The 22157-nt window shown below is 35.7% G+C and overlaps 1 protein-coding gene across 11 annotated transcripts in view; it reads left to right on the forward strand.

Moving 5' to 3' along the window:
• XRN1 (5'-3' exoribonuclease 1) overlaps positions 1 to 22157 on the forward strand; it is a 36796-nt gene that overhangs the window by 7272 nt on the left and 7367 nt on the right. For 8 of the 11 annotated variants that reach the window (XR_010433097.1, XM_064666374.1, XM_064666375.1 and 5 more), the window contains 32 exons: positions 217 to 351; positions 1687 to 1750; positions 2510 to 2615; positions 3229 to 3318; positions 3470 to 3626; positions 3969 to 4088; positions 4785 to 4954; positions 5777 to 5897; positions 5990 to 6088; positions 7509 to 7612; positions 8081 to 8212; positions 8931 to 9093; positions 9242 to 9355; positions 9831 to 9929; positions 10093 to 10208; positions 11044 to 11190; positions 11548 to 11637; positions 12618 to 12753; positions 13520 to 13576; positions 13742 to 13874; positions 14969 to 15038; positions 16091 to 16316; positions 16974 to 17069; positions 17741 to 17836; positions 18074 to 18188; positions 18710 to 18774; positions 19155 to 19265; positions 19630 to 19755; positions 20071 to 20227; positions 20531 to 20709; positions 20922 to 21035; positions 21117 to 21228. Coding sequence is in view for 10 of the 11 variants with exons in the window: in XM_064666374.1 (XP_064522444.1) it covers positions 217 to 351; positions 1687 to 1750; positions 2510 to 2615; positions 3229 to 3318; positions 3470 to 3626; positions 3969 to 4088; positions 4785 to 4954; positions 5777 to 5897; positions 5990 to 6088; positions 7509 to 7612; positions 8081 to 8212; positions 8931 to 9093; positions 9242 to 9355; positions 9831 to 9929; positions 10093 to 10208; positions 11044 to 11190; positions 11548 to 11637; positions 12618 to 12753; positions 13520 to 13576; positions 13742 to 13874; positions 14969 to 15038; positions 16091 to 16316; positions 16974 to 17069; positions 17741 to 17836; positions 18074 to 18188; positions 18710 to 18774; positions 19155 to 19265; positions 19630 to 19755; positions 20071 to 20227; positions 20531 to 20709; positions 20922 to 21035; positions 21117 to 21228 (3820 nt within the window). In the remaining variant the exon portion in view is untranslated. Of the gene's footprint in view, positions 1 to 216; positions 352 to 1686; positions 1751 to 2509; positions 2616 to 3228; positions 3319 to 3469; positions 3627 to 3968; positions 4089 to 4784; positions 4955 to 5776; positions 5898 to 5989; positions 6089 to 7508; positions 7613 to 8080; positions 8213 to 8930; positions 9094 to 9241; positions 9356 to 9830; positions 9930 to 10092; positions 10209 to 11043; positions 11191 to 11547; positions 11638 to 12617; positions 12754 to 13519; positions 13577 to 13741; positions 13875 to 14968; positions 15039 to 16090; positions 16317 to 16973; positions 17070 to 17740; positions 17837 to 18073; positions 18189 to 18709; positions 18775 to 19154; positions 19266 to 19629; positions 19756 to 20070; positions 20228 to 20530; positions 20710 to 20921; positions 21036 to 21116; positions 21229 to 22157 lie in introns of those variants that run through there. The other 3 variants (XM_064666372.1, XM_064666373.1, XM_064666381.1) reach the window with 3 other exon arrangements.

The raw sequence follows: 22157 nt of genomic DNA on the forward strand, positions 1-22157 counted from the left end.
TTACTGGAAGTAAATAAATTATGGCTTGGCTATGTTATATATTGCTGAGAAACAAGATTTTTACTATTAATCTCTTGTAGCTCTAGGGCAAAATGTTTATGGACAAATGACTCTACATGTAATCTAATGCACATACTAAAAAGACATTGTTAATTTAGTGTTCTGAATTGGACAGCCCTCAAATATTTGCAAACTTACTTCAATCTTTCTGCACAGTTTGATCGTGAACACTTCAGTGAAGTCTTTGTAGACCTAAAATGGTTTGAAAGTAAAGTGGGCAATAAATACCTCAATGAGGCAGCTGGTATTTCAGCAGAGGAAGCCAGAAAAAATAAACAAAAGAAACAAAAGGTGAGTATTTTACAGGCAGAATTTCAGAAAGTAGAATATTACTTTTTGCAAATCAGTATTTTGATCTTAGACAAATTAAACGGCATAAACCTCTGTTTTGAGATTTTTTTTTTCCAAATCAGAAAAGATAGTAAAACCAGGATGCATTGCTGGTTAGGAGTGATGAAATGGTTAAGTCAAGGTCAGGTTCTCATGAATTCGGAAGTCTTGTAAACCTGTAATTTAATGCTTTGCTGTTCCTCAGAAGCAGCAAAACATAGTTCTGGGTGACTTAAGGTCAAATCTGCTCAGCTTTATAATTTTACTTTTCAATGCAGAGCCCGCTGCAAGTTTTATGTACTCCAGATACACTGATAGATGAGTCAGGTGTGTCTTGGTATTGGCCAATTGTTTGACAATGAGGAAGTAAATAGCGATTTCATTGGTGTGAGCTATCTTAGATTAGTATTAACTAATTAACTAGTAAACTTGCAATTCTAAATATAACTAATTAATAAGGAACAGCACCTTTCAAGTATCTTGGCTCTGCCCCAGTGTCATGTTCCCCACCACCACTTCCATTGGCTGTCCTTCAATACGTGCCTTCAGCGGGGTGTAGAGTAGCAGCCGAAAATTCCTCTCAGTTTAGTCAGCAACTGTATATTGTTATCCTGATCTTTAGTGCACTCTGAGGTTTGTAAGGGTGAGATGTTAACTCTTCCTTTAATAAGGTGTGCTGTATTTGTGGTTGGTTTCTGATTTGTCCCAGAAGTTTGGAGCAGTGGTGTAGTATTTAGCCAGCCCTCTTGACTGATGCTTTGAATGGCAATGACAGCCAGGAGCTGGCACACCTCAGGTACAGGAGGGCCAACCTAATGACTCTATTACTCAGTGCTGTACACAAAAGACAGTGCAGTTTGGGAATGAAGTGAATATTTGGCTTCTTTGACTCTCTAAAACACAGTTTCTTGTATCCTAACTTCACACAAAAGTAATTTGAACTCCTGAAAATTTACTGATGAGAAGTTTGACTGCATACTGGTGCTGTAGAACAATGCATGATGTAGGTAAAAATGCTTAAATATGTACTGTTTTAGAAAATAGTAGCATTTTGCAAAACAAATATTCAAGTATTTTTTAAAAAGTAGTTAAGGTTTTATCTGAGGCTGCTCCTTGGTCTAATCTGTCCTTTTTTCTGATTAAATAATTTTCTCTAAGGGGAAGGAAATGGGTTTTATAATAACAGTATTTATACGTTTTGATTATAGCATTTTGAGTTGAATATTATATGGTATTGAATGAGACTTCTGCATATTAACCTGTATTTTTACATTATCTCAAATACTAATTTAATAGGCTCAGGAAAATTCTATATCTTTGGCTGCTTTAGAAAAAAATGAAGATGAAGTGACCCCTAAAAGTAAGTGCAAATATTTTTTCCATATATGTATAACAAAACCCCCATGTTAAGATGTGTGTAGATTTGGAAGAACTGTAAGAATTTCATGTCAGAGATGACCTTAATCTAAATGCAAGACTTTCATAGTCAGCTGTTGGGAAGTGGAACTGCTTTAGAGAGAGAGAGTGGGGCTAAAGCTTTTGAGGGCTTCTTCCCTGGCCTGGATTTCTGTGATGAGTTAAAGGAATGAATGAGCAAATCTTCAACAACATTATGTTTTTAATAATTGTATGTCTAGGTTTTTTTGTTTTATACTGGGGACAGATGAACAGATTTTTCTATGGCTTTAGGTTTTTTGGTTGTGGTTATTTTTTAAAACTCATTCCACTTGTTGGAAATATTTTTTGCTCATGTTTTGAAATTAATTGTCAAAGATATATGAATAATACTCCATGATATGAGATGGTGTTACTGAACATAGTTAAATTTTAAAATGTATTTTCTCAGATTTTTTTCTGGTGGCTTATATATCTTGTCTGCTCTTATAATTGAGCTAAAAAAATGGGCTGCCTGTCTTGAAAGTTCCAGAATTTCTCTGGGTAAAAGATTTTGTTTGATTTTGTCATGTTACTTTCGATGCAAGGAAGGTATGAGCACCTATAACTTTGAATCGAGGGATAAAATTAAGTCAGTAAGTCAAAAGTGAGTGGGTTTAAACCTATTACAGTAGAGAAGTGAACATTAATCCCTCTTTTTTATTTTTCATGCCTGCTTTTTCAGCCATGTTGGAAGATGAACCAGAAGATGATGATCTGTTTGAAACTGAGTTTAGGCAATACAAAAGAACTTACTACATGACTAAAATGGGTGTAGAAGTAGTTTCTGAGTAAGTATATACTTTTTCTTCTCTCTTATTCTAAGCCCTAAAGACAAGTCTTTGTAAATATCTATTAGAGGGACTATTTACAAGAGCGTGTAGTGACAGGACAAGGCATAATGGTTTCAAACTGAAAGAGAGTGGGTTTAGATTAGATAAAAATGAATAAATTCTTTACTATGAGGGTGGTGAGGTCCTGGCATAGGTTGCCCAGAGAAGCAAGGCCAGGCTGGATGGAGCTCTGAGCAACCTGGTCCAGTGGAAGGTGTTCCAGCCCACTGGGACCCTGCAGAGGGGTTGGAACGGGACCATCTTTAATGTCCCTTCCCAAACCATTCTACAATTCTAGTACAAGACAGAATAATCTTCTGTGTTGAAAGCAGAGAACATATGTAAGACTGCTGCAGTGGTGATGATTTTGCCTAATGCAATGAGAGTTGCAACTCAAGTTTTCTGTAATAGGTATTTGAGGACCAAAGAGAAGAAGTCCATTAGGATTAAATGAGTCTAGAAAATCATGATATATTAGTTTCCCAAAATGTGCTATCTTCATTTCTGTGTGCAAGGTGCTAAGTACTTTTTGTATATTGTGAAAATTAGTATCTTTCCTTTTTCTTTTAAGTGACTTCTTGGCTGATCAAGCTGAATGTTATGTCCAGGCAATACAATGGATTTTGCATTATTACTACCATGGAGTTCAATCATGGAGCTGGTAAGAAAAAAACATCAAATGAGAAACTGCTGAAGGACAGAGTGATATTTCACCTTGTATGCTGGGAACATTTCATGTGATTTGGTTTGGCTCTGATCTGTGAATACTACTGTGCTATAATTAAGTAACTTAAGAGGTTTTTTCCTTGCAGGTATTATCCTTATCATTATGCACCTTACCTGTCAGATATTCGCAACATCAGTGAACTCAAAATCCAGTTTGAACTGGGAAAACCTTTCATGCCATTTGAACAGCTTCTTGCTGTACTTCCAGCAGCTAGCAAAGATCTGCTACCTAAATGCTACCAGGTAGGATATAGAATTAAACTGCATTATCTATCTATTGCTTACTGGTTGTTTGCTTTATTTTATTTTACTCTTTTGATGTTTTTGCATGTTTGTCATATTAATTATATTCTATCTGTAAATTTTAGTTGTATGGATAAATATTCTACTTGTTACTATTCTTACTACATTGTAAAGTTAGTAATAAGTAAAAAGTTTTGCATTTGCTAAGCAATTTCTGACTAGGACAGCTAGGTATTGAATTCCTTTACAGCCCTGAATTGGTTTTAATACCAGCCTTCCTCCATCTCTTCTTACAATTAGTGCTTCATTGTCTCTGATATTGTCTCTGTTCTATTTTCCTAGCATTTGATGACTAGTCAAGACTCTCCTATTATAGAATATTATCCACCTGATTTTAAAACTGACCTAAATGGAAAACAGCAGGAATGGGAAGCTGTAGTATTAATCCCATTTATTGATGAGGTAAGTTCTTTCAGCATCTGCTGTCTATAAAAGCTTCATAACAAATCTGCTAACTTTCTTAATTAGTCAACAGTTAGACAAGCAATTAAGTGGAAGTTTTGATTTACACTTGATAAGATCAAAATAAAATGTAGATGTTAACTGCCTGGAGAGTAAGTCTAGATTAAGTTACCACAAGCAAAGTGGTAGTTTGAGGAGGCAGAATTCCTAAGTAAGGGCTGTGAACTTCATGTTGTTTGTTAATGTTTTTCACCCGTTATTCAAATATTTAGTTTCAGATTCTTTGAGGAAAAAAAGTTCAATTCCTATATACATAGAAAAGTACAGAATGTCTGTATGTAAAATAGAAGAAACACTTGAGAAAAAAAAAAGTGTATTTTTACAGGAAATCTCCTCACATGAACACCAGTAACAGGGGGCATTAATGGAGTAATAATTTTGCATATAGGAAAACAGTATTAGATAAGGCTATGCTGTGGAAACAGGTTTGCAAAAAGGTGATCTTTACTTTCCAAAGCCATTCCATGGTAACTGTTGTATTTTTGTCAGAGAGCTGGGACGTGAGGAAGGGTGAGGCTGCACTTGGAAAATGAGCACATGAACCAGAAAAGTGCACACCTCCACTTTCCCAGGGTAGATGTTTCCATGCTAATTTTTGTTGCCAGTTTCACACGTGCTGATTTCTGTGAAATTTAGAAACGACTGCTGCAGGCCATGGAGTCCTGTAACAAGGGCCTGAAAGAGGAGGAGAAACGGAGAAACACTCACAGTCCTTGCCTGATGTACTGGTATGAGAAAGACATTGAGTTTCAGTACCTGTCACCATGGCCAGAGAAATTCCCTGCAATAGAACGATGTCATACAAGGTAACACTGGCATAACTAGTTTCAAGTAGGCTAAAAGTAGTTGGAATACTTTTATTAACATTTTAACCAAAGCTTGCATATGCCAATATCTACACTGGAAAATGTAAAACGTTGAATTAGATGTTACTTGTTTTGGATGGCACAGTAAAAGTATTTGTCCCTTCAAATGTTACTTTGCAAAACAGATGAACCGATGCTAAATCATTGAGAACAATCTCGAGAATTACTAAACTTCGTATGACACAGAGGATGGTACAAATATTTGATAACTAGTGGTGAGTTATCAGCATGATAATTCCAGAGTATTTTTTAAAAAATGAAAGCATTTGGATCCAGTGCAGAGTGGAACACAGGTGTGTTTTTCACCTTTCTCTCACTAAAAGTAGGCAGCTTTATTTCACACAGGCTGAGGTTTCAAGATAAATTGGAAACATAAGCTTAATAGTAGTGAAACTTAAAGCAGAATAGAGGAGGAATGCCTGTTGCTGGATTACAGTCAGTGAAGAACGAGTAGTTGTGAAGATAAATGATACCGTTAATACCATATGGAACCACTGCTAGTTTAGAATTTGATAATAACAATTATTTAAAATAGTGAGTTTGGCATGTATTGTGAAGTTTTGTCTTTTTCCTAATGAATTGTCTCTTCATAGCAATAGCATGGGAGTTTTTTTATAGTTTTTCTATAGATTCCAAGTGACTTAAATTAATTGCTGGAACATCAAAGGGTTTGTCAGTTAATGAATATTCGAATGAGTGTTGAGCTTTTCTAGAGCTGAAGGTCAATCTGTATGAACAAGTGTTGTGCTACTTATTTTTTAGGTATAAAACAATACCTTTGGATGCTTGGCATGTAGAAATAACCCACAATAAGATAACTAAAATCAACAAGAGTGCATTATATTTTTGTGGATTTCCTACTTTAAAGCACATTAAGCACAAGGTAAAAGATACCTCTCTTCTGATGTTTCAATTGTATTTAATAGATAACTATGTAAGAGTTCAAGTTTTATGTGCTGTTTTGTTTTTACCCAGTTCTATCTTAGAAAAAGTGGTGTACAGGTGTTTCAGCAAAGCAGCCATGGAGAGAACATGATGTTAGAAATCATAGCTGATGAGAACTCCAAAGATCAGGTAAGCATTCAGCTCCTAACAAAGACCAAAACCTTACAAAAATCCAAACACTTCTTAAAAAAGAATAGTTAAACATTTTGAATTTAAAATAGTATCTTTAGATTTTTAAAAAAACTTTATTTAACTAGTAATACTTGATGTCAAATCAAGCTGTATGTATGAGTTGTTAAAATTTGATTAATAGGAAGGAAGGTGGTACCCAGCTGTATACTCCAGGCCATAGAGTTAATTGCATGAGTAAGAACTCTGGAGTTCTTAGCTCCCAGCACAAAGCTGAGACCATTAGGTGGTCATATATTTCTATGTGAGAATATATATAAGTGTATATTCTCAGTATATATTTTGAAAGTACCAGCTGAATCAGTTCACTGAAAAAACCAGTGGTACTTGTTCGCTCTGAAAGTTTTGTCGACTGTGGGAGTCAATAGTAAAAAATAATGTTTGTTAGGATTGAAATGCTAAATTTGTGTAGGAAACAGTCTAGAATTTTGGGTATCTGCTGAGAGATGTAAATTTATCCAGGCTTCACAATAGGAAGTGTCAGTCTCCTTAGCAGAGTTTCTGGCATTTCTCTGTGGTAACCTTTGGATGTCCTTGGGTTAGGAGTTGGTAGCTGACTAATTAATGGTATAAACACAGTCTCCAGGCCAGTGCTGTTTGACTTTTGTGTAGCTGAGTATATAGACACTTTTTCACTGGCCCCTTTTCAACAGCAAAGCAGACTTAACACTTTTCCACTCAAATGGGGCTGTTTGATAGAGGAATTAGAGGGAAGAGTCAAGGTAGCAAAAGACAAATGCAGAAAAGAAAAATGTTTCAGAGATAAATAAAACCAGGAAAGGAGAGAGGAGAGAAACAATGTGATAGCATCTTACAGTAGAGAGACAGAGAGAATGTGTATTTAAGATACCTGGCAAGAAAAATTAAATAAGCCAAAATAATGTATCAAAAAATAGCAGAAATTCATTAGAAAACCCACAACATAATGTGAGATTAAAATTACAGATGCTACAAAGTCATGGCCATAAGTGCTGTTCCTTTATTTCAGTGAGGTACAAAATTAAAATCTGTGGTACAAAATATTTCTCTAATCTCAAATTGACATTTTGATTTTTGTGTCCCAGAGACAAAAGTAGTTCTAAGTGATTTAACAAAAGTAGTACTCAGCCCATATCAGAAATGTAAATCAGTCCAGATCTTACACATAACATATGCAACATGCAAAGAGCAACATTTCTTATCAGGTATTGTGTAATCTGTATCAAATATATTTTCATAAGATAAAATGAACTCTTTATTCTGTAAGAACCCTGGTTTTTATCTAGAGTAATTTTTATTGCAAAAACAGTTTGAAAATAGTGTAACAAAAATCTTTTAATACGTTAAACAATTAGTAATAGGAACTTCTGTTTTTTTTCAGATGGTAGAAAATGTTGCCAGTTTGATACTTGGAAAGCGAGTTTTTGTTAACTGGCCCCACCTTGAAGAAGCCAGAGTTGTTGCAGTGTCAGATGGAGAAACCAAGTAAGAGCTGTCTGATGCAGTTATTTGTTGTCTTTATTAGTTTTCAGATTAAGTTCCTTGGGCTGTACATGAAAATGTAGGTTTTATTGTAATGCTGACAGCAGATTAGTCCAGATGTAGCAAAGGCTGCTTTGTCTAACATTGTTCTGAGGTTTGTTGGCTCTGTAGCAGTTCTAGTCCTTCGCTATTTTGCTGTAGTTGTAGAAGCTTGGGAGAGCTCATTCTTAATTTTGAGGGAAAAATGCATACACAGCAATCCACACAGAGAATGTTTCTATGCAACCTTCCTTTCAGCACATGTATTTTTGATAAAAAAATATGCTGTGTGGCCTGTTGTGGAAGGGATTGAGAAAATGATGCTGCAAGTTTTCTACATCCTTAACAACTAATTTCTGACTCTTTTAAGTTTTGCTCACGACAAGATGAATCTTCTTTGGTTAAATTCATACCTGTCATAATATTCTCAAGGTTTTATTTGGAAGAACCACATGGCACACAGAAGCTTTACATGGGAAATGCAGTGCCCCCAACCAAAGTGGCTTATGTTGGAGATAAGGAACAAAGCATGTGGGTAAAAGAAGTTCAAGGCATTTCAGAGCAGTAAGTAAATTCGAAAATGAAAGTGTAACTTGGCATTTTATATCTTAGCTGTGTTTTGTTGCTGCATTACAGACCTAAGCAGCACAGAAGAGCTGCTGCATACTTGATGATAAAGGTTAATTGAGTCTGCTGGAATTTTAAAAAAAAACCAACACAAAAGAGCTTGTGTTGAAATTTCAGAATATGTGGAGTTGGTCTCTAGGTAATTAAAGTTAGATGCTGTTACAAAAGAACTCAAATGAATGAGTTTCAGTATTTACTCTCCCTCTCAATTTTCTGTTCCGGTGTTAGTAATCTTCAGTTGTAGGAAGTACATAGAATGAAGTTATACAGTATCAATTGACAACTCAAATAGCTCAGCATTTGAATACAGCTCTTGCAGTTCTAGAGTGTGGGTGCTCAGTGGAATATAACTGAGTTACAGTAGTTTGGCATTTTATTATCTGTCATTTGAGTTAAATGCCATAATTAAACCCACCCCTTCCACTGTAAAGATAAAATGTGCTTCAATTAATACACTTAGCTCTGTAGTGATGGCTGTGCAATAGGGGGTAAGCAGTTGGTTAAGCCATTTATTCTGGGTATTTTTTGTAAAATAGGAAGCGAACTATTAGAATCCTCTTTTAAAGAGGTTTTTTTTATTTTATTTATTTTTACTTTAGTACTTGGTTCAGTTTTGTTTATTGTAATCAAACTAAATGTTCCGCTTTGTATTCAGCTACCAGAGAAGAAAAGGAATAATTATCCATGAAACATCAGTAGTTGTATATGCTCAGTTACTCACTGGGAATAGGTATCAACTGAACCAAAATGGAGAAGTTTATTTGGAGAAGCAGTGGTCCAAGCAAGTTCTTCCTTTTGTTTACCAAACGGTTGTCAAGGTAAATATACAAGTTCAGTGTCATCTTCTTTCAATAATTTCAGATTCAGATAATGTTTTAGAATAAGTGTCCATTTATATGAACTTTGTTATTATTCTGTTGGAACTGCATGATATTTGAGATTATAAATTTTGTCTTTTTCATGTAGGATATCAGAGCCTTTGACTCTCGTTTTTCAAAGATCAGAACTTTGGATGATTTGTTTCCTCCTGGAAGCACAGCCTTCATGCTGGGATCCCCTTACTACGGCTGCATGGGAGAAGTTAGTTCCAGTAATTTAATATTTTTTTCCCTGTAGATTTCTTCATTTGTAAACCTAAAATAGTCTAAGATGTTGTGTGACAGTAGTGGTAGTTTGCCAGCTAAAATTTTGAATCTAAGATTCCCTGGTGGTTTAGTCAGAGAAAGAGGGAGTTCTTCTGTTTTCCCTGTCATCGTTGCTGGCATAGGAGTAAAAAGCATAGCAGGAAAGCAGGATTATTTTTGTTAATTCTTGGGGATAATTTGCAATACATAGAGTTCCCATTTTGTCCTGTTTTCAGTCCTGGATTCCTTTGATTTAATGCTGACTGATTGCCTCTCTGAGGATGCAGTGTACAGGCCAGGGTGAGGTGACAAATCCCAAAGTATTTCTGTGCTTACTGCAGCAAAATTGTTGATCAAGTAGACTACAAAGTCTACTATCCAAAGGCTGCTGGTTTTGAATAGCATTTTTAATGTGTTGTGTTTTCTCCAAGGTTCACGATTCCCGTGACGTGATCAGAGAAGGCAGAATTCGTGTGGTTTTTAACATTCCCTGTGAGCCCCAGCTTGATACATTAATACAGAACCAGCATGTAAGTGCTTCTGCTTTTCTAGTAAAAACTTAAACCACGTATCAAATAGATTTTGCAAGGGTAAATGTCTTTAAGGGATGTTTCCATATTATTCATTTGCCCTTTGTATAAAAATCCTTATCCTTCAGGAATTGCCAATATTTTTTATTTGTTTGTTTTAAAGAAATATTCTGTGAAATACAATCCTGCATATATTTTGGCCAGCCGTCTTGGAGTAAGTGGATATCTTGTCTCCAGATTTACAGGGAGTATCTTTATTGGAAGAGGATCGAAGAAGAAGTAAGTTTTCTTTGTGAATTTTGACAACTCTGCAGAATTTTTGCTGTGTTTTAAGTGCATACACTCTTATCAAGTGTATGCTATTTTATGATGTGAAACTTTCTTTAAAGTATGTTTGATGTAAACTAAATTGATATGCAGTGTTTTTCTCTCCGATCATAAATGTGTTTTTACTTTCTGTTTACTGGAGATGTCTGTTTGCTTTATATTGTAGGCAGATATAAAACTGATTTTCCTGGTTAGCTGTTTGTGTAACTGAATTAGGAGTTTAAACTGACTGTGCCACACTGAGAATAAAAAAGCGAAATTGGGATCTGATTTACTGTACTTATCACTGCTAGTATAAGGGGGTATTAATTGTACCTGTAACTTCTTTTAAGAAGTAGTTAAGACTGCTAAAATAAAAAAGGGAGGCAATCCATATAGTCCTCTGAATGTCAAAATTATGGTTTCTTAGGACAGATCTCTAAAGATGTTTGATGCATGAGCATCTTCTTGTGATCTAATGTGTACATTTGTTCCTTACTGGTTGCTCAAGGACATTCTTCTACAACTCGGTAAATGCCAGGTAGTTTGTGGTTGATTAGATCTCAATTAAAGAAGGGTAAAATATTTCCTACCCTCCGTTGCAATAAAGTTTGGGCCCACAGGTGGTCAGCTACCATAGCACAGCTTTTGGTCTGGAACATTTTTGACACAATGCTAACAAGTAAACAATACAATTAATTTAATTTTTCTCTGGTTTAAGGCTGAGAATGTATGTTTATGTGGGGGTTTTTTAGTGTATGTACACACACGTGTTACTGCAAGTTAATGAACTTTTTCTTGCTTCCAGTCCTCATGGAGATCACAAAGCAAATGTGGGGCTAAACCTGAAGTTCAATAAGAAAAATGAAGAAGTTCCTGGCTATACCAAGAAAGTTGGAAATGAATGGATGTATTCCTCTGCAGTAGAACAACTACTTGCTGAGTATTTAGAAAGGCAAGTATTGGGTATGAACTTCATCCAAATTATCCACCTTTGTCTCAGTCTTTGGATTTTGTCCTCTGGTCACAGTTCTCCTAAGAACTGTTGAGTTTGGTTTTGGAGATTGCTTGATGGAATTTCTTTTATTCCAATTTTCTCCTTCTTACAGTCTCTTTTTCCAAGGAGAATCATATTTTGGGATGGAGTAATTTTGTTAACAGCTTACCTTTGACAAATGAACCAAATTAAGTAAAGAATAATTCATCTTGGCTCCACAAATTCTGAAGCCCATCAGATTTTGTTTTGATGAGGCTTTTTTGTGGTCTGTTGACATGAAACAAAAGTTATCTCCCATTTATTTAATTTTATCAGGGTGCCTGAACTATTTAATTATGTAGCCAAGAACAGCCAGGAAGATATCTGCTATGAAGATGACATTTGGCCTGGAGAGGATGAGAATGGGTAAGCCATCTTGCTCCTTTTTTTTTCCTAGAATAGGGAGAATAAACATGGACAATGTTGAAATTTGTAGTTTTGGCTGCTTTGTAACTGAAGCTTTGGTGTTCCTTAAGCAGCATGATTCTTCAGCAATGACTGAAAAAACTACCTGAATGCTGGACATTGCAGTTGTGCAGTGCAAGTGTCTGTTTCAGACTCCAATCTCAAGTTCAGTAAATGTAATTTTCGATGGCTGCATCATAATTCTTGCTTTTAAAGTAACCCTCAGTAGACACAGCTATGACTAGTCATAAAGATAATTTTTTGTCAAAATAACCAATAATTGTTGTAGTTGTCTAAAATCACTTTGAAAAATAACTCTTACAGAATTTAAACTACTTTGCACATTTTTAGTATCCGTTTAGTCAGTTCCATGGGACACAAGTAGCAGCCTTGGTTCCAGATACACAGTGGTCACATGAAAGGCTTTAATTATCAGCTGGTAGGGCCTGTCCACAGGCTCCAGGTGGTAAGTCTGTGTGACACTGTGCCCCACAGGACTCTTGACAGGTGGATATACCACTGTGAGGCTCTTCTCTTAGAGGAGTCTCAGGTTTGTGCTCCATTTTACCAGACAGACTTGCCCTGTGAAGTTCTTTCTTACAGTGTTGTGAGAAACAGCTGGTCACAGAACCTGTAATCACATGTGGACGTGGTTTTTTTGATTGGATGTAAACATAATTTGCTGAATACTTTTAATTGAAATGATTTGTTTTTTTCTGAATCAAAACTTTAGGCTATGGTTTTGAAACAGTATTACATGATTCAGATTAGTTTTTTTAATCCCTGCTGTAAACTCATACAGAGCTCTTAGGTTCTGTTACTTTATGAATATATACATGCATTGTGCCTGTATCATATACATGACTGATTAAATTAGGGAACGTGGTAAAATGCCTAGTTTATGCACTTAAAAGCACTAATTTGTGTCATTTTTTATTCAGAGCTGAGAAAGTGCAAGAAATTGTTGCCTGGTTAAAGGCACATCCTGTGTCTGCTTTGTCTCGCTCATCTTGCGACTTGCAAATTTTGGATGCAGCCATTGTTGAGAAAATTGAAGAAGAAATAGAGAAATGCAAGGTATGCAGCTTAGTGTCATTGTGAGCAGGGGTGAACAAAAAGCAGCTGCTCATTATCTTCCCAGTTCTTGAATTAGAATAAAACCATTGAAGATTACTCCTCATTCCAAAGAAAAAGGATACAGACTGTAATGTAAAATCTGAACTTGTAATGTGAATTATCCCAGAAATTCAGAAGAGCTCGTTATTTATCTTTGTAATTGGCTCACTCTTTTGGGGGTGATTTAGCAGCAGTAGGCTGTCCTCTGAACTGTGCCTTTTGATGGTTTCATAAAGGAACACGTACCGGTGTGTGTGTATGTGTATATATATATATATATATATATATTCAGAAATACCAAAGTGCTCTTTTTCTAAGTACAGAAGAACAGTCCCAGCTGTTCTTCCCTTGCAGTTTCTCTTTGGTCTGCAGAAAAATAGAAAGTTGTTTTCCAAAGGCCACAGTTGAAAAAAGTGGGCAAGGAAATTACTAAAGTAAAAGCTAAGGGCAAAACCACGTGAAATAGTGGGCTAATTTTTTTGAAATAACTTGCAAGGGCATCTTAATAAAATTGATGTGAAATCTGGAATTAGACAAGTAATGCTTTGGTAAGAAATCCACCATGTTTAAAAACTGGACTTATTTTAAACACTTCCTGAAAGCTGTTACACCATTATCTAAAAGAAATTAAAAGAATTCTGCATGATCTTTTCAGGTGGTTTGTTTTACCTGTTCCAGTGCTGGTTCCTACTCTGGTTTGTACTGACTCTTTGTTCCTTTTCTTCAGCAAAGAAAGAGCAACAAGAAGGTGCGAGTGACTGTGAAACCCCATCTGCTGTACAGAGTAAGTGATGGGAGAGGAGGGGGTGGCCTGGGGGGTTTGTTTTGTTTGGGGTTTTTTTTCCAGAAAGTTTGCTTTATATTTTGCCTCAGGTACTGTTATAAATGCATTTTAATTGTAATCCTTCTCCTTTTGCCTACACTAACACAGTCTTTTGGTTCTTGTCAGCCATTAGAGCAGCAGAAGGGGGTTGTTCCGGATCGGGATGCCGAGTACAGGCTGTTTGACCGTGTGGTCAACGTGAGGGAGAACTTTTCTGTTCCAGTTGGTCTTCGAGGTACCATTATAGGAATTAAAGGAGGTAATATTTTCTTCGTGATTGTAGCTATATAACAGCTCAGCCAGTGATGGGAAAGCAGCTTCAGAACAGTGTTTTGCAAAATGGTTGTGAACACACACAGACTTCTCACTCTGCAGCATATACAACATAAAGCCATTAATGAACATATTTACTGTTTTGAATTCAACCTACAGGTATTCCAGTTTAATTTCATGTGTTACACAGCTATTCTTTGCATAAGAAATTACCTGCCCTTTGTTCCTTCTTAATATGAATAAGAAGTTCCCCTTTGTTCCCTCTTAATATGAAGAGGACAGATCAAAAATGGAACAAAATTAAGTTATGTAAAGATATGAGTGAAATTAAGAGAAGTAGACATAAAAACAAGTGTTAACTTTAATACTTACATTAAACATAAAACTTTATCAAATATGATTTGTCTTAAATTGTTTTATTTTGAATTTTTTTTTTGTTCTGTGATACTCCATTGGCATGGATTTATACCTTGTTTGACAAGAAGATTAACCATAAATCTATTTCAAGTAAATAAAAGGATTCATCCACTTCCACTGAGTAGCAGTTTGAGATCCAGTAATGTAAACTGTTTTCTTACCTAGCATTTCACTAGTTGCTTTCTCATGCAGTTTGCATCTAACAGAATCTCAGACTAGACTTGGGTGCAGCTTTTCTCTCTATAATTACAATATATTAATATAATTTTAAAGGAGTATTAGTCTACCATTATGCAGGAAGTTAATATTAAAGCTGTTGGTTTCTGCCTACCTCAGTGTAAAAGTGCCTTACATCTCCTCTGTGGCAGTTTCTGACAGCTGTGACATTCTGCTATAAATTGCAGTTCTATTAATGCACACTGGTAAGATGTTATGCATGGTACATTTCTGTTGAAACTGTATCTTCAAGGGCAGACATACATGACTTTGAGAAGCATTTTCAAATTTCTGTTAATGAAATGACTCAGGAATAAATTGGGATTTTCATGTTAATTTTTGGTCTTTTCGTTATTTATTGCATAACCAATACAGATGTTTACAGAATTTAGATGGAAGTAACTAATGTACCCTATATAGGATGACATTTTACTTTGTTTTTTATAGCCACTAGAGAAACAGATGTGCTCTTTGAAGTTCTGTTTGATGAAGAATTCCTTGGAGGCCTCACTATAAGGTTTGTGCAGGGGGGTTCACAGTCATTTCATGCTATTGATATAGTTGCCTTTGGTTTGGTTGAGTGTTTGTAATGCCTCTTCTTGAAACTTTGTTTCTTGATAGTGTTGGTCAGTTTTTATTTCTTTTGTGTTTCTTTATTCTCCTTGAGTATGGATAATTTTTATGAAGCATATTATGTAGTGGAAATGCTCTTTAGGCTCTTTCTGGTGTATTTAAAAACTTCTGATTTGTAGAAAGCAAATATGAACCAGCAGAATAAAGCACTAGTTCCAAGTGTCTTTTTAAAACAAATACGTAGAAAACAGGTTATTATCAGTATGTCTTCAACACATAGATTAAAAACCAGTCAGTAGGCATCTGCTCTTCTGAAGGAGAGACTCTGTAGTAGTTGATACCATTAAAAACCTAAACTGTTCTTCAGGACATGGAGGTGCTTTTGTTTTAAAAAGTGTGATAACTCCTCTATATTTAAGCAAACAGCTAAACTTCTAAGTGCACAAATTTATGCAGCAGGCTTCATTTTACCCTCGTTGTTGGATAAATTAAGGTTTTAATGAGAGAAGTTAGAGTGGATTCTTACCTATTCCCTGCATTCACAAAGCAGAGCACAAGTATAGCCCTTGCAAGAGCGTGTCCTGTAACACAGACAATATTCAGCATTCAGAAACGCTGCTTAAATTCAGTTTATAATTCTGCTACTGCAATTTAAACTTCAGTTTTCATTTCTGAAAAGGAAAAGAATATTGTTTACTGGTTCTTAATCTTTTACAGAAATATTTACTACAGAACTATGGTAAAATGATTCACTCACCTTTAAAATTTCTTTATGCTCACCACTGAAGGGCACAATCTAAACTCAGAGTGGTAATTACTGTTGTTTGCTGGGTTTGACAGCCGGAGGCCAAAGGGGGCAGTGCAGTGGGATTAAGGTTGTGTATAATGCTACTAGATTTCAATATTGGACAGTTTTCAGCCTCTGTTGTTTAAACTCATTATCTTTTGGCAACAATTAAACTGTATGAAACAATGGTGTAATTTCCTTTTCTTAAGGTGCTCCCCTGCCAGAGGTTATCGCCTGCCATCAAGTGCCTTAATTAACCTGTCTCATGGTAGTCGCTCAGAAATGGGAAATCAAAAACTGATGGCCATAGTTAAACCTCAGCCAGCAGTGAATAACTACAACTCATATGCATCTGATCTGTCATCTGTATGCTCACAGAAAGTGCATCTGGGAGGCCTCAACCATTCTCCTCGCTCCCTTTTTGTTCCTACTCAAGTAAGACTTTTCTTGCATTTGTACAAAAATGTTTTTCCCTTGAAGCTGAATTATTGACATGATTGTCTTCACTGGCCCAAACAAAATTTAGTTTTTGTGTCAGTATATTAGAAGTAGGATAATTCTTATTTTGGAGAAAATAATTAATCCAATAATGAAAGGGACTAAGATTTCCTATTGACAGTTGTTTTGCTTTGAGTAACTCCAGTTGCATTTTTGAGAGACAAATACTTAGTTTGGAGCATTGACACCACATTTGGTGTCAACAAATAGTGTGTTTTGGGCAGAGATGCAGTTATTTCTTTAAAGTTCTGTTCCAGTTAATGCTTCCTGTAGGCCAAGTTTGTCCATGCTTAGAAAAAGAAGACGTGATTTCCCTATTGGTTTTACTTCTTGGTTACAATTTACTTTGAAACTGCAATAAAGGAGGAAAAATTATAGGTGAATTGGGGTTCTTAGTGGTTTAATGAAACTTTATTTTCTTAGTAAGTGTCTTCTTAAAAGCAAATCATCTTAATTAGTAACTTCATGTTGCTATAGGGATGTTTGAGAACAATTGTCTCAAATTTTTTAAGTTATACAGGAAAAACTACTTTCCAAAAGAAAACTTAGGACAATGAAACACTTCTGATTTATTTTTTTCTCTCAATAACTTAGCAACTGAATGGAAGACAGCATTACAATCTCAGGGCTGAAAATCAGGGCAACTCACCCCAGAAAGGATCATTTCTGAGTGGCAATCAGAAAAATAAAGTGAGTGTTCTGATTCATTTAGTATTGGACCCAAATGTCTCTATTTTGACCCTCTGTTTAAGTAGGTCCTTTTCTCATGATTAATAAATAGCTTTGTTTTAGTATTTCAAATGTTTTAGTCCAGATACAGAGTGGAGCAGAACTGGTCTCTGTTCTTGAATGGCTATAATATCCTGTGTTATCCTTGGTTAGATATTAGATTTTCAAAAGTGTTTTTTGCATGTCTGGGCTTCAGTTCTGCGGTAACATACCTGTAATGGAAGGAAGCAGTTGAGCCTGATTGATAAGGCCTTATGAATTAAGTCATTAATAATAAAATCTTAGACCACTACGAGTATGAAAGCATGCTTTTGAAACCTTTCTGAATTGTTATCTGAGTTTGATTGTACTTGGTCTTCTTTCCTGTGTTCATAACTTGAATTAATAACTAAACAACATTTTCAGAAGTGATTCTTGGTAAAAGTTGTTGTACAAATGCAACTTACCACAATAGCTTATTTTATAAACTGATTACTTGCAACTTGTACTGGTGTCATTATGAAAATATCTCATCTGAGCTATGTTAAACTTGGACCTTACAGTTTTGGAATGTCTTGGTATATGCTTAGCTTTTGAAAAGCTGAATTTATAGCTGCTGAGTTTGTTGGGGATCTTGTTTCTTATTTTGTCAGGCACAGAGTAAGCAAGATGATGAATTCTGCAGCATATGGCAGTCGTTGCAGAGTTCTGGGAAGTCTCATCACGTTCAGCAAAACATGCATGAGAAGGTTTGTATATAAACTTTAAACAGATCCCTGGGTTTAAAATATGAACATTTCACATAATTTCATATATCAGTTCATTATATCAGAAAACTTTTTAGTTTATGCTCCAAATAAATCCTCTGGATCGCAGTATTGTTACACAGAGCATGCACCACTCTGGAAAGAGGTGATTGTATGGGGCTGCTTTGTAAATGACAGAGACACAGTTTTTTGGTTAAGCTTTGTTGTTTGAAATCCTAGAGTGCAGTTCTACCTCAGGAAATCAAGCTGGGAACTGGCCATCAGTTTTATAAGCCAGGATTCAACGACAGCAGCTTTAAATGTCAGCAAAGAAAACAGGAGCCATATAAAAAATGTAAGTACTATAATTAGAAACTGTTTAGGAAAACTACTTGCTTTATCTGATCTTCATTGAAATGTCTGTTGAGCTTTTTTGGCTTTCTGTAGTTATTGACAGGAAATAATTTATTGTAGTTTTATAAACACTGCAGTGCACTTGTTATTGTCAGATGTCCCTGGTGTCCCTATTAGATTGTTCCATCCTTAATCCTGAATGTCTTGGACATTCTGTGTTCTATTGACTCACTGCCCATCTGATATAAAAACAAAACAAAAACCCACACAATGTGTTCTTGAAAATTTGCTTGTGATCCTATTAGTAGAACACAAAATTAGACATATTGTTCCACATGCTTAATTTTATTTTATCCTAGAAGAAAAGCATAGGTCAAATGCCCTCTAAAGTATGAATTAAACATTTGATAAAACCATTCAAATTAATGCAACTCTGTGTAGGTGTATGGAGTTAATATTTTTTGAGTCTTGATTAGTATTACAGTTTTTAAGAGTGTTTCAAAAGAATACATTCTTTTGTAGTTAAAGAAGATTCCAAAGTTACAAGAGGTGAAAATCAGCCACATAATAAAATATCAAACCAACAGGTAATTTTGTCTGTACTGAGTAAATGTGTTCCTCTCTTGTCATTTTACTCTGATCTGATTTGTCATTTTACACATTTGCCTTTAACTGGCATATTAGTTGATTCTTTTAATAGGTAAACTTTATTTTTGAGGTTTTTCTTCAGTAGAGATTTTACAGACAGAATATGGAAGTGTGTAAGATGTATGATCATAGCAAGCTATTTTGCTATTCCTCTCAGACTCTAATTTCCCACTGTAATGGGAAAACAAGTGCTAGGTTTTCAGTAAGCTGAAATCCTCTAAGGATATTAGCTTGTGAAAGCTGTTTGCATAACATTCCTAATATGATTGGGTAATAGAGTAATAGAGTATTCAATAATAATTGCTGTGGTTTATCTCAGAATTTTGCAGGTGTGAATAAGTACAATGTCAAACTTCTGAAAAGGAATGAAAATCCCAACATGCCTGTAATTCAGAAGGCTGCAGTTGATGGTCCCTGTACAGGTGGAAAGGTAGGACCTAGATAGTTGATTTTCTTGTGCTCTTTGAATAACTTCAGTTTCCAGTCCATTTTGTTCAAGTTGTTCCTGGTCACTTGTGTGCAAATTCATGTTTATAACAGAAGACAAACTTGTATAACTTTGACCATTCTTTAAATTAATTCTCTGTTCCTCAATACTTGCATATTTTTATTATGCAAACCTTGATGCAGTCTCTGGATGTCTGTTCACAGAACAAACATGACTCTGACCTGCCCAAGCTAAGAGAAAAAAATCTGAATGAGAATAAAATTAACCTCAAATTAATATACCCTTCCTCTGGCACCTACTTGTAAATATACTAAGTTGATATACCTTTTTTCTTTTTCAATTTAAGAAGGACAATGAACTGGAAAGCCTTCTAGCTTCTTTGAAAATTTCCAAAGAAAATGAAGTGCAGACTTGTTCTAAGGAAGCAAGAGCTACAAATGAAGAACATCTGTCACCACAGTCATTTGCTATGGTCTGTATACTGCAGGAATCATTACATTGCAGTTTTGCATCTGCTATCTTAACATCAATGCTTCTATTTAAAGAAACTCCCTGAAACCTCATACTGCTTTCTAAAAACATATTAATGAGGTTTTAATTAGCTATTCTCAAAGAAAATTAGCAAACATTTTTTTATGCTAGGATGCTGTTATCTGTGTTTTGATAAAGTGTAACTGACTGCAAAAGAACAATTCAGATTCTGTTTCCAAGTATGATATTTAGTGTTAAGAAGGTCATGGTGTCTGAATGCCAGCATGTCCCTGAGTGGTTTATTTTGTTTTTAAAGAAAGGAACACGGATGCTCAAAGAGATTTTGAAGATAGATGGCTCTGATCTGGAAACAAGAAATGAAGTGAAACCCCAAGTTAACGATGTTGCTGCTCCCTCTAGTAGACAGGATTGCCATGGAGCTGCTGTGCAATACAGACCAACAAAAAAAATGGGTATGTTTAGCCATCAGCTCATAGTTCAGAGCTTCACTTTGAAGTGACATTTTAGAACACACCTTACAGCATAGTACTGTTTTTCAAAATGCAGTTAATGTTCATCTTTTTTTCAGTTTTACTTCTTTAGATCTAAAATACTCTTCATATATAGTTTCCTGTCTTTTGTTAAACAATAGGAAAACACTGGGGAAAAAATTAAATATACTTTTTTTTTTTCTTTTTTCCTAATAACCAAGTTGCCATCCTTTCTGTGCAGGAAATGCTTGTGATACAGCTTTTTTTTTTTTCTCCTTTTCTCAGCTGCTTATATGAACAAGCCTTATAGCCCTGGAGGCCCTCAGAACACACCAGCAATAGAAACTGGAGGTCACCCTTTCGCTTGTCCACAGCCTGCACTGTCCACTGTTTCTGAACTGTCTCGTATTTGTTCTCTTCTTGGAATGTCACAACCAGATTTCTCTTTCCTAAAAACACCACAGGTAAAAAGCTTTTCCTGCAAAAGTTCAACTTCTCAATTTTTTATCAACTGTCCTATATTAGGTATTTAGACTGACCACTGAAATACATCAGAAAATAAACCTTAACTCCCTCTGTCTTTTTAAAAAACAACCAAGCAACCAAATCCTCTGTTTCTGTCTCACAGTTTGTCAGCAATATAAATTCCCTCAAAAATCTTCTGTCATTTTTCTAGACCATGACAGTTTGCCACATCAAGTTGTCGAATGGTTTGTTGGTCCACGGGCCTCAGTGTCATTCCGAAGCTGAAGCGAAGGAGAAAGCTGCGTTTTTTGCTTTACAGCGTTTGGTGAGGATGTAAAGAATCTTTTAAAATCTTTGTCTCTCTTGCATTGCATCTGTTTGTAACCCTCTGGTTCCTTCTTCATAGAGTTCTATAGGAGTAAACTTTGCTTCACCTCCAGCAGTGTTTCCAAATTATCAACCACTTGGAGTTCCTGTACCGCCTGGATCAATTCCTCCAGTATTTGCACAACCCCCTGGTAAGTATTTGACTGGAACCCATTTCAAATAATATAATGATATTCTGTAACTGTAGCAGTTCTTCATATGAAAATGAATGTCTTCCAGAACTGCCATTTTCTGGTCTTCATGTGTGTGCTTGTTTGTCTGAACTGTTTTGAAAACGGTTCATGAACCTCCTCTCATCAATATGCAGATGAATTCAATACAAAGAATCATGTCTCTCCCAGTTATTTCTTTTCCTCAAGAATGTATTTATCCATTCAGTCTTAGGTGCTTTTTCCATTTTGGCTTTTTTTTCCCTTTAAAACAACAGAATTAGTTCAAAGCTGGTGTTCATAGTCCAGATTTCATAAGAAGTGTCTTCCATAACTTTCTACATGGATTCCCCCTCTGCCCCCATATAGCTAATGTTTATCCATGCATTAGTTTTTATTTGATTATAACCAACTTTCACTGAAGTGCTACGTCACAACCCTGTTGTACACAGCCAAATATGAGCGTGGTAAGTAACCCCCCCAAAAATTGCTAGAAGTCCTAGGGCTGTTTCTGGCTCCCAGCTGTTTTGTGTTCTACTGAAGCTCACATTCACAGCTAGTAATTAATGAGTCAGCACAGTTGTAGCATCCTAGAAACCCACATGGCAGCTGCTACATCTCTTTTCCCCAAGGTTTCTCTGTTGTTGATGTGTTTTTAAGGATGGCCTGAGCTTGCACCCTTCTACTAATACAGTTCTCTCTGCTGAGGATGTGAAGATCCTGTGCTCTGTGCACTCTGGAGTGCAGATGCCATAACTTAGTGCTCTTAATTGTGCTGTCATCTAGGTGTAGTTCTGTAAAAGCAGAGCTGTTTGTTGGGTGTGGGAGGATGATAATAAATACTTAGCTGTTTTGAAGTAAATATGAAGAATTATGAGGCTTTATTGGAAAGGTAAACAATATGAAGACAA

This window comes from Pseudopipra pipra, chromosome 10 (genome assembly GCF_036250125.1).
Source record: "Pseudopipra pipra isolate bDixPip1 chromosome 10, bDixPip1.hap1, whole genome shotgun sequence".
NCBI lineage: Eukaryota > Metazoa > Chordata > Aves > Passeriformes > Pipridae > Pseudopipra > Pseudopipra pipra.